The following is an 11,113-nucleotide window of genomic DNA, read 5'->3' as shown; positions in this document are numbered from 1 at the left end:
CAAGTAGGTATTACGCAACACAACGTATACTTCTACTCGAATATTTCTGTAGAATGCGATTATATGTTCTAGCCACCCCTGCTGCGGGGGCTGTACAAGCTGACGTAGGAACACTCGTTTCTGGGGAAGTTACTACTCCCGTTGTTGCCCCCTGAAAACGAATCAACGCTGATAACATGGAAACCTGAAGCCCCAGAATCTCCCCTACCATCTGTCAAGCTCCCATCTCACTTCTGTCACAATTCCTTTGAGTGGCGGGAGTGTATGACCGGCTGCTGGTTCAGCCACTTCCGCAACTACAACGTCGGAAAGCTCGAATCCCAGTTCCTTCACAGCATCATTGAACCTTGGAATGTTCTCACAAGATTCTTTCTTGTCCACTGCAACAGTTCTCGCCGTATCGTTCTGCTCATCTGCCGAGACTTCTTTCGCTTGCCCAGTCACAACATGAACCATCCCTGAGGAGGTTGAGTTGACTTCATGATAGCCGTAAGATGGACGACGAATCCGGAAGCCAGAAAAGACATAGCCACGTCTTTGCAACAAGCGGACGGCGACATCGCAGATGAAGTCGGTCGGTAACTTCGCTTGCTCGCTAAGAAGCCAGGATACGTTACCAGAGTCCGCGTAAAAGTCGAGAACAAGCTCCCGGGCCTGGCTTTGTTTGGATGTGCCTTCATATAGTTCTGTCGTTGCTGCAGCCGGAAGCATACGCGAGATGTTGACGCTCAGGGTAGGTTGGCAGGCGATCTCACTGAAGAATGCGTACATTCCGTCGATGATTTGGTTCTTGGACGTAATGTCTTGTAGTTTCTCCGCTAGGACGTATAGTCGACATAGCTTCAGCCACTGGCCAGTACCTCTTGTGACTAGCTGATGTGTGTAAACCAGGTTGAGGTATAGGCGGAAGGTATCCGGGTCATCGTCTGGTAGTGCTAGCACATGCGCTTCAGTCCCTCGAAACTCCTGAGTAGTGGCGCACTTGAAGAGTTCGGATCTGGAGGTGAATAGCGTTTCATGGACGAAAAAGGTTGCTGCGTCCTGGCCCGTCCCCACACAAACTTTCAGTATCGGACTGTCAAAGCTGTGGTATGTCAGCAACGCGAGTCCTCTCAGTACTTGCATACTCACGCTAGAACTTGGCTATCGCAAGCGCGTGTATCCATCGGGTTGGCATCTGCGTCACCAAGCTGCGTGCTCACTGATGATGCCGGTGACGAGGATCGGGTTGGTGGTTCACTAAATTCAAACCTGAATTCTGACATGGTGACCTAACAAAAGCTGCTGTGTGCTTCTGCCTACTTTACTTTGGAATCGCATCTTCTCGAGCATTATAAAAGCTGTTGTTGAAGGATCATAGGAAACGAACAGCGCTTCGCCAGGATCAGGATTGTCTCAGTTACGTATCGACAATGCGCGCGCGTAACAACACCACGACGCTTATTTGGAAAACAAGACTTCGTTGCAGAAACAAAACAGAGTTGTGTGGAAAGCCTGGAAACGTGACCGAAATGTGCCTGGTAGCGGTTAGGCAGGGGTGAGGCGTAGCAATCTGAACCACTTGAAGGCACTGCAGCACATGTACATGCCATTGTAACGAGACTTCGAGTGCAGCATCTGCAAACGTATTTGAGGAATGTGTGATAGAGCTGTTCCGGTTCTGATGATCTATAATAAGCAAAAGTGGTCTGTAGAAGACAGACAAACCTTGGCCCCCAAGATGGCATGAAGCTACTATACAGGCGCAGTATCGATAACAGACACACTTGGATGACAATTGGTCATGAGCTTACTTGTGCTATTCGGTACTTGGTGCTCCTATTTCTTCTCCTCTTCCTTGGCCGGCGCCTCTCTCTTCTCCAGTATCTTGTCGACGATACCAAAGTCCACTGCCTCTTGCGCATCCATAAAGTAGTCGCGCTCCATGTACTTCTCAATCTCCTCCAGCGTCCTCTTCTTCGTAACGTGCGACTGGTATATCTTGTTCAGCTTGTCCCGTATCCTGAGGATCTCTTTGGCGTGGTCCGCGATATCGCTTGCCTTGCCACGGTATCCGCCACTCGGCTGGTGTATCATGACTCGTGCATGTGGTAATATGTATCGCTGCCCTTCGGCGCCACCTGCAAGCAGCAACGATCCCATGGAGGCTGCGATGCCCATGCATATTGTGCTGACCGGGCAGCGGATGTAGTTCATGGTATCGTAAATCGCAAGACCGGCGCTCACGCTGCCGCCGGGCGAGTTGATGTACATGGATATGGGTTTCTCGGGGTTGTCGGCTTCGAGGAAGAGGAGCTGGGCGACAGCGTTGGCGGACATGTAGTCGTCAACCTCGCCGTTCAGGCAAATGATGCGCTCTTGGAGAAGACGCGAGAAGATGTCGGAAGTTTTCCAGCCTCCACCCTATAAAGTCAGCTAGCTCTTGAATAGTAACGCTGCTGAGCTCACAGTAGTCTCCGTCACGTAGGGTATCGGCAGTGAGATGGCGCGCGGTGTTTGTTGGTCCTGCTGCTGAGGACTCCATTGCGGCTGGAAGCCGAATTGGCTTGATATTGAGCGCGTGCCATATCTGGCGAAGCTTTGTAGTGTTGATGGCCTTGTAGCCCGCCGTAATAGAGAAGCCATGATGGTGATGTCGGGGTAGCTCCTGCCTCCCCGCGTGAACGCAGCTCCGGCGCGCCAAGCCGGGGGTCCGATGCGATCGTTTGGCTCTTCCTGCGCAACACCCTCAACCCGCACGAACCACGCAGTCGCTCCCTGTCCCGCCTGATGCCAGGCAGATGGATCTGTCGCCCGACGTCATGCTTGAACCCCACTAGACTCCCGGCGCGGGCTCAATGCCGCCAATCCTCCGCCCATATTCCCGGTCGTCTCTTGAAAGGCAGTGACCTTGGTCCTACGCGCGAAGATGCCCACCAAACGTTCCGCCTCCGCAAAGACGAGACAGCCAAAGAACTTCCACTTTCGCCATTACTCGATCCGGTAGCCTTAGAAGAAAGGTCTCGCTATGAACAGACGAAAGAGCGACGGAATTTTGCTGAATTCACGCCTTTCCAGAAGAAACTATGGGAGAATCCTTTCGGTATGCATAATGCTGTCCCTTGATGGCAATGCAAGACTAATTTCTCAGCCCATGCGTTGGCATCGCCAGTCCGTCAATGTCGCGCAACAATGATCTCCCTTCCCAGCGCTTTCCTGACCTCTCTCCACGCACGCCCGCATCCAACGACTAACGACCCGTGGCTCCTGCCTGTCTCTCTCACGACGGACAAGAAGCACCTCGGACCCCCACACCGTTTCCTTGGGACTCGTCGGGTTACTGTACAACTGGGCAAGAAGAAAGCCTGGGAAAAGGCTCTGAACTCGCGCATGGCCGAAAAGTTTGGCGGGCTAGGCTTGAAGAAGATGGTCTGGAGGGAGGACATGCCAGACTTCATACTGGACGTGATGCGCAAGACAGTAGAGAGTAAGCTCAGCTGGAACTTTGGATTCAGAGGTCGATTGATTCCAGTCGCGAGTCCCCGGACTGAAGACATTGAGTGCGTCGAAGACGTGTCTTCTGTCCTCATATTCCGATCGCTTCATAACCGTGGGGATGACATGCAAAAGCTGGCAGATCTGAACATGGCTGAGCTGGAAAAGTGGTCAGCCTACTTTACCAAGAGCTTTGAGGCGAAGCTGGATCCACATGCTACCCCAGAAGTCACTCACTCTTCACCACACTGGTATACTGGTCCTGTCATCGCATGTCTGCAACCTCGCCTGATGTTTCCGGAGCTCGAGTTTCATACCACCACTTGGCGAGGCAGAAAGGTTGCGGTCTACAGTTTGGTGGATCTACTTGGAGAGGACAAGGCGCAAGAACTGATAAAAGGCAGCAAGTACGCTGGTGAGAAATGTGTCGTGATGAAGAGAGCAAGACACAATGTGCCGGTTGAGATACTGCTCATGCAACTCCAAGCATACATAGCCCAACCAGGTCCTTGAGTTACCTCAAGCGCACTTTGGCTTTTGAATCAAAAACTTCTCAACCTGTCTTGGCCACTACTGTGATCACCTTTCCAAAGACTACCAAATCTGAGAGACCTCTGATCCACTTCAGGTGCTACCCCTCACTCCACTACTTGTTGACACCCTCACGCAATCTTCTCTCCCAGTCTGCCTTTCTCATACCGAACATGTGCTCATCCTTCATCTCACCATTCTTGTAAACATTGTCCCTCAGTACACCTTCGAGTACGTACCCATTCTTTTCAAAGCACCGCATGCTCGCCCCGTTGCCAGAGAACACCCCAGCGTAGAGTTTGGTCAATCGTTGGCCGTTGTTCTCGTAACTCTCAAAACTCCATGTTGTGAAGGCTTCCAGTGCCTCCGTGATATAACCTTTTCCCCAATACGTCTTTCCAACCCAGAAACCAACTTCTGCTGCATGTGCGTACACATCCGAGCCTAGTTTCAACCCGATACCTCCTATTGCGAGTCCTGGCGCTGATCTCTCACAGATGACGAAATGGTGTTGATATGGGAGTGCGAGGTTCGTGTTGATCCATGTCTCGGCGCTAGACTGTGTATATGGACTGGGAAAAGTTCCTCGCATATACTTGGCGATGAGGGGGTCGTTGGCGTGCAGGGAAGTCGAAGGGGCATCTTCGAGGCACATTGGACGGATTATTAGACGCTTGGTAGTCACTATGGATGATGGAACTGATGTGCCCGTCTGTGCTAGTGTTGTTTGTTCCGCCATTGTGGAGATAGATACACCGGCGAGATGTGCGCATACGGGAGAAAGGAATCAAGATGGGCCAGTAGAGAGAGTCCGATATTTGTGTACTTTTAGTGCTTGATTGCTTCACGGCCGTTGACTCATAGATGCCCTTTGAGTGACCATGATAAGGCTAGTCAGCACGAAGCAAACGCACCTTCCCTGCTGGGATATCGACCGGTGGCCTGATCTAGCGACACTCGCCCATTTGATGAGTCCAGAACAATGCAAGTGTATCGCCGTATTTAAAGGACGCGCAAAGACTTGATGACTGTGAAGTATATCCTTGAACACGATGTTTGGGACTGACCAGGTGACATGTGAGAGGACGAGGCGTGACGTCGTGCATATGGGCGGGCACTAGCGCAGCGCGCTAACACGCGTCTGTCGCGTGGGCGGTCCAGCACTCGCAGTTCCTACGACGCTTGCCAACAGCGCCGTAATGTCGTCCTTCGGAGCAAAGTAAGCCGATCCAATTGAAGATATGTCGCATGTCTAACATAATTGCAGAAAGGTTGTCAGAACCTATTCGCGACACACGAAGCGTCAACTCTACGATGAAGAACCGCCTACCAAACGAAGACGCGTCGAGACCACAATCGAAAGTACCGAAACGACGACCTTGACCTCTTTGGATACTGCTCCTACGGTTGTCATTTCATCTCTCGAATGCGAGCGTGAAAGCTCCACCGCTCCTCCGTCCAGCCCCAAAGACTCGCCCGCAGTCTTCTCAGACGAACCGCCTCGGTCTAGTCCACCATCGTCGCCAGCACCGCGCAGCTCCCCTCCACCCGTTCAAAAACGGCGACCAGTCTTCTCCATATTCAAAAAGCAACTCAAGCCGAGCACGCCCGCCAAAGAACCCCTTACAGAACGGAGTCACAATGCGCAAAGCCCACCGAAGCCAGCACCGAAAAAGAAGCAGATGGTACAGATGCAGTTAGACCTGGCTTCAGAGACGCGTAAAACATGCAAGACATGTGGAATGCAGTACATACCGTCGAATGCCGAAGACGCGGCGCTACACAAGAAGTTTCATGCGATGAACCTTGGGGGTGTCGACTTCACCAAGCCAGTCGTGGAGCGCTTTAGGAAGAACCAGATATGGAGTGGTGATGGGAGCTTCATCGCTGTAGTTGGACGCAAGGATACATTGGCGATGCGCAACCGGGCGAGTGATGTTTTGAAGGTTGTGAACACAGAGCTTGCTGCTGTTCCCATATCAGACGACGAGCTTTGGGGACAGACGAGTCGGACAGCCCAGGCAGACGAAACAGAACGGACTACGCCTGTACCGAAACCACGGCCCTCGGCGAAGAACCCAGCCAACGTGGCACTCGTCGATCGATTCAAGATATATTTATACATTCGAGGGAATAAGTGTGTAGGAGCATGTTTGGTAGAGCGAATATGGGAAGCCTATAAGGTGTTGGACCCCACCAGTTCGCCCGAACAGGAGCAAGGAGATGCTGTCGCGCCCCATAGCTCTTCTATTTCTATCAGCACCGATTCAGATCCGGTGGCCTTGGGCATATCGCGTATATGGACGTCGAATCAACAGAGAAAGAAAGGCATCGCGACTAGGCTGCTGGATATCGCACGATCCGACTTCATCTATGGGCTGCACATTGAGAAAGCTCGAGTTGCTTTCAGCCAACCGACAGAGAGTGGAGGGAACTTGGCGCGCAAATGGTTTGACTGCCAGGCAGGGTGGCATGTATATGTCGATTAGCGTACCGTGGAGATAGACCCTTACATAGATAGCCGCGGTAGGCCGCTGCAAGTTGCCCACGCGTTTACTAAACAGTGTAAAGAAGTGTCCAAATCCTGCAGCAGAAAGCGAATATTGCAACGTGAGCTCTAGAACACAGAGGGCCACAGAATTCGTTGGCGAAATTGTGCCTTATGGATAGCAGAGGTTCATTGGGCCGTCATGGTGTACGAGGTACGATGGTGGGGGCTGTTCGCTGTCCCGCGCCGGATCGCCAGCACCTGCATATCGGCGATGATCACGTCGCAGAGCCGACTATCAGCAACAGCATTTCTTGCGCGGCACCATCTCACCGCTTCTCTCGCGCCCCTTCCATGTACATAGAATAATGCATTGTTTTTAGCACCCACCATGTCGTCCGGAAACCCCTTCCGCCTTTCTCAAGCTCCCCGTCAGCCCGCGCCCGTCCCGCAGACATCCTTCATCAACACGGATAGCAGTGTGCTTGGAGCGCGCAGGGAGGACAGCGACCATGGTATTCCCTCGCCTTGCCTTTCTGCGTCTGCTGGCATTCAAAGAGTAATTGTCTTACAGTGCTCGAAGATGCCGCCCCGCCCTCGACTGGCAAGACCAAGAAGTCTGTCCGCATTCTCTCGCCCACTACTACGATTCCACCGCCCATCTTTGACGACTCAGATGCGACCTTGAACGAGCTCATGGCCCGGCGATCGAGCCAAGGTCGGCCTGCAAGCCCACTGCCTCCCGTAACACCCGCCGGCTTTGTCAACAACTCTGTCACCGCGGGTGAAGCCAATGCCCAAGTTGTCGGGAAAGACGCCATGGCAATAGCGGACGCGTCCTCAAACCCGAGACCAACCTTCGGCGAGCCGCTGGCGATGCAATCGCCGGGTAACGTACCAGCGAATCCATTCTCGAGAACACTGGCCTCGTTAGAACCCCAAGACAAGGAGAGCGAGGAGGAGCGGACGAACACGGGAAGACCGATGCTAGGCAACAGCAGAGCTTCCTTGGATGTGGAGAGCTTCAAGAATCTACTCCTGACCGGAAAGGCTACTCCGCGACCATCCGGTCCGCCTCAGCAGTCTATGAGCGCATCACAACCCGTCGCAGGCGCGCAATTCGAGACCAGTAGTAGCACGGATACCTCCTCAGTCTCACGGCAATCGCTATTCGAGCCCATACAAGAATCCCACGCTGATTCACCACGTACATCGGTCGATATGGCCGACTCGGAAGAGGACGAGAGCATGGGGCTAGTCTCCGAGGTGAAGAAGGGCAAGAAGAAGCCCCCGCCTGCCCCCAAGCATCGACACGGAAAGCTCGTTACGCAGAGACAGCCACAGACAGTGTCCTTCGAGAGCTTTGCAGCGACAGAGCCAACACCACCGCCGGCTATTAGACGAACAGACAGTTCGGACACAAACAAGCCGCTCCCTCCAACTCCCGTTGCTGCGCCGCAGTCATCCCATATCAGCACGCAAGATACCACCCCGCTACAATCTCAACCAACCCCACCATCACAAGACCAGCCTTCACCGTCTTCAGAAGGTACAACTAGACAAAAGAAGGCACCTCCCCCCGTGCCATTGGCCCGTAGGCAGAGTCAGCTCAAAACGACGACGACGACAGGCAATAGATCGCGGAGCAGTTCAAACCTTACGATATCATCTCAGCACTCGGTTGACCCCATACAAAGCCCAGTTCCAAGTAACGTCGACCCGTTTGGAGCAAAGTCACCACCACGTCCTCCACCTTCACGACACGGCGCACGACTCGCAAACCTAGGCAACTCAAGCGCGAACTCTTCTAGCACCGAACTGCCACAGCGTTCAAGTTCGGGTCGAACGCCGAGATCTGTTCCAGAACCCCCTTCATCCCGCCGGAGCACTCTAGAATCCCAACCTTCGTCACCCGCGCCGAGTGTGCACCGCGCCTCATCCATATCGTCCAATCGCAATACCCAGCGAAATGTATCTGGAGAAAGCACTGGAAGCAACATGCCGCCACCTCCGCCTCCACCAAGACGCCGATCAAATCGCTCAAGCCTTGATCAGCAAAGACCTCAGATACCCTCTTCGTCCCCCACAGAAAGCCGACGGACGAGCACGGAGTACCGCCGTACAAGCACAGAGCACAGACGGACGAGCGTAGCCAGCGAAAGCTCATTGAGGAGGGAATACGCGCCTGCAGACGAGAAAGGTGGGAACGAATATGCTTTATACTCGCCAATGGAAGAGAGCGAGAAGAAGCTAGGTCTCGATGAAAATATGGCTGGTGGGAAGGAGGGCGAGGGAAGGAGCGATTCGAGTAACATCCTCGACGATATGGAAAAGTTCCAACGCGAGATCGATGAGTTGAGGACGAAGTATAAACAAACGGGATAGTACTTCGTTTGAGTGGTCATCCAGTGGGAGGAACGAGCGATATATATTAGCATGATGCGTTCTCTAATTGAGGGATTCTTACTATCATTAGAAGATATCTCAGAGTATATTTATGCTTGTTCCCTGTTTTCGCTTTCCCCGCCCTTGATATGTCTTTCTGTTGATATTCATGTGCACTCCATCAGAACCGTACTCAGTCTCATCATGCCTTCATTCTAGCCAGTATTAACGATCCACATGAACGTACTGTCCGTCCTCGGTAGGATATTCATCACTGCCCTTCTCAGTGCCCGAAATCAACAACGAGGGGCACTCTGATAGGCAAGCAGGGCTTCATTGACTCTCGAGCAACAAGGTATCAACTCAGTCATCCGTGGTAGCTCGAGGAGTGGAAGCCAAGCGCGGTGTGAGAGCCACTTCACACGGCATGGTCATCAAAGCAAGCATGGTACGGAAGCAAGAGTAATGACGATGTCAGTATTTTTATTAGACTCGTGGAAGGCTATGAACATGCAATACCATGGGGCAGCTTTTCGACGAGTGATGACACCCCATGCCGATGATAAGCCGCCAATACATTAATACCAAATCATGAATGGGGGTATCTGGGTCTTGAGAGAATGATCAAGACAATAAGAGAGAGCCCCATGGATACCAGGCCTTGCACTAACGACTTCGACTGAGAACGCGACGTGTAGCGCGACACCCCTGCTCAATATAGCACGTGGACCTTGTGTGAACGGGCCTAGGCCATGATAGCCAGGGCTGCAGCACCCATGGCGACGAGCGAGCCCATACCGACGACAGGCGTTGCGAGAGCGGCGCCAGCAGTTTCGACGGCAGTGGTTGTGGGCTCACCAGGGCGACCTGAGGATGAGGGACCCCCGTCAGTCGTAGTAGTAGCACTGGAAGGCTCGTCATCGGGGACGTTGGTGGTGGGAACTGGTCGTCCTGGGGGAGGCAGGATAACGCTAGTAGTGGTAGGTACAGGCGCTCCGCCGTCTTGAGTAGAGGATACAGCCGACAAAGCGGGAGTCGAGGAGACAGCCGACATAGCGGGGGTAGAGGAGACATCTGACAGAGCGGGGACTGGCTCAGACGACGGCTTGCCGGGCTCGGGGACGCACTGGGTGACAGTAACAGTCACGGTGGCAGCGGGAGCGCAGACAGCTGCAAGAGATGTTAGATCGTGTGCCCGATGCCATGTAGAGGTATCCAAGCAGCTTTGCAGCTAAGCCTGAAGCATGTACTCACGGTCAGTGGCGACGACAGCCAGCGCAAGCGCAGCGACAGCGAAGATCTTGTAGCCGAACATGTTGATAGCGGTAATCTGATTGGTGGTGGGGATGAAGTGAAGTATGTTCGTGTTGGATTGATGCAGCTGCAGAGATGATGAAGCTTTGGGGTGAGTGTCGTGAGAGAAGCAGAAGACACGGAGGTGGACACAGAAAAATTGTTTATATGACGTGCGAGCAGCGTTTGCAGGCACGGCGGAAATTAGCTCCGGCGGCAGGCGACAAGCAGAGGACGGATTGGCAGGAGCAAAAGTGAAGGTGAAGGCGCGATTGTGGGGCGAGAGCGTGCGTCGTTGTTGTGCTCTGCGCGTGCCCAGGAAGGCACCTTCGTGGCACCACCTCGCCCATACAGACCATGGGTGCCGTGGCGCAAATGCGACTAGCCTTCTCAGCGATTTTGATCATGTACGACGGACAGATGCTAGAAATGTGACTATGGACAAGCACAGGATGGTGACGTAGGCAGGTGGCCGACAGTGAGGTCCCAGGCTGGAGTTTGTTTGCTCTTTCCGCTTTGAGACGGCATCGAAGACCCAGCAGAGGTTGCGATTGGTAACCCGGACGACGTTTGTTGTGGTTCGTATCGCAAAGGGAGGAACAGTTCGCGCACTTTGGGAATTGGAAGTAGTATGCGTGAGGTCAAGGACGAGACTTAGGTGTAAGGTACTAATAAAATCTCTTCGAAGGAATATCGAAGGGAAACAGACAGGGAACAGAGAACGAGTAGAGGTTTGCAGACATGAAATTCGATCCAGTTAGTTAAATAGATCATCCGCAGGCTGAATGATGTGAACTCGAGGATCGGGAAAGCACATTCCTGTCAACTTCCCAACTTCGCCTTGCGTGATTTCTGGCAAGTCTGGATGCGGATTGGCAGCGACCCCGAATATCACATTGAAAGCTGACTTCCGACGCGACATGAACGCTGCTGATGGTGTGC

General features: G+C 53.1%; 7 protein-coding genes across 7 annotated transcripts; 3 read left to right on the top strand and 4 right to left on the bottom strand.

Moving 5' to 3' along the window:
- Positions 1–204: 204 nt before the first annotated feature.
- On the bottom strand, positions 205–1,265 carry J4E79_003212 (uncharacterized protein; the record flags this gene model as incomplete). The annotated part of the gene is made up of 2 exons (XM_049352107.1): positions 205–997; positions 1,132–1,265. The coding sequence occupies 2 exons, from the start codon at positions 1,263–1,265 to the stop codon at positions 205–207; spliced, it is 927 nt and encodes a 308-aa protein (XP_049213578.1).
- A 553-nt stretch (positions 1,266–1,818) lies between these two features.
- J4E79_003211 (uncharacterized protein) lies at positions 1,819–2,625 on the bottom strand (the record flags this gene model as incomplete). The annotated part of the gene is made up of 2 exons (XM_049352106.1): positions 1,819–2,403; positions 2,449–2,625. The coding sequence occupies 2 exons, from the start codon at positions 2,623–2,625 to the stop codon at positions 1,819–1,821; spliced, it is 762 nt and encodes a 253-aa protein (XP_049213577.1).
- A 546-nt stretch (positions 2,626–3,171) lies between these two features.
- J4E79_003210 (uncharacterized protein) lies at positions 3,172–3,987 on the top strand (the record flags this gene model as incomplete). The annotated part of the gene is made up of 1 exon (XM_049352105.1): positions 3,172–3,987. One exon carries the CDS (start codon positions 3,172–3,174, stop codon positions 3,985–3,987), a length of 816 nt encoding a protein of 271 aa, XP_049213576.1.
- A 133-nt stretch (positions 3,988–4,120) lies between these two features.
- Positions 4,121–4,744, bottom strand: J4E79_003209 (uncharacterized protein; the record flags this gene model as incomplete). The annotated part of the gene is made up of 1 exon (XM_049352104.1): positions 4,121–4,744. The coding sequence occupies one exon, from the start codon at positions 4,742–4,744 to the stop codon at positions 4,121–4,123; it is 624 nt and encodes a 207-aa protein (XP_049213575.1).
- A 460-nt stretch (positions 4,745–5,204) lies between these two features.
- Positions 5,205–6,494, top strand: J4E79_003208 (uncharacterized protein; the record flags this gene model as incomplete). The annotated part of the gene is made up of 2 exons (XM_049352103.1): positions 5,205–5,224; positions 5,273–6,494. 2 exons carry the CDS (start codon positions 5,205–5,207, stop codon positions 6,492–6,494), a joined length of 1,242 nt encoding a protein of 413 aa, XP_049213574.1.
- Positions 6,495–6,884: 390 nt separating this feature from the next.
- Positions 6,885–8,878, top strand: J4E79_003207 (uncharacterized protein; the record flags this gene model as incomplete). The annotated part of the gene is made up of 3 exons (XM_049352102.1): positions 6,885–7,008; positions 7,068–8,042; positions 8,583–8,878. The coding sequence occupies 3 exons, from the start codon at positions 6,885–6,887 to the stop codon at positions 8,876–8,878; spliced, it is 1,395 nt and encodes a 464-aa protein (XP_049213573.1).
- A 745-nt stretch (positions 8,879–9,623) lies between these two features.
- On the bottom strand, positions 9,624–10,193 carry J4E79_003206 (uncharacterized protein; the record flags this gene model as incomplete). Its single annotated transcript, XM_049352101.1, has 2 exons — positions 9,624–10,048; positions 10,133–10,193. The coding sequence occupies 2 exons, from the start codon at positions 10,191–10,193 to the stop codon at positions 9,624–9,626; spliced, it is 486 nt and encodes a 161-aa protein (XP_049213572.1).
- Positions 10,194–11,113: the final 920 nt, after the last annotated feature.

Source organism: Alternaria viburni (assembly GCF_023758015.1).
Source record: "Alternaria viburni strain BMP 2772 chromosome Unknown scaffold_5, whole genome shotgun sequence".
Classification (NCBI taxonomy): Eukaryota; Fungi; Ascomycota; class Dothideomycetes; order Pleosporales; family Pleosporaceae; genus Alternaria; species Alternaria viburni.
The sequence above is the reverse complement of the archived record's forward strand: the minus strand, read 5'-3'. Positions and strand labels throughout refer to the sequence as shown.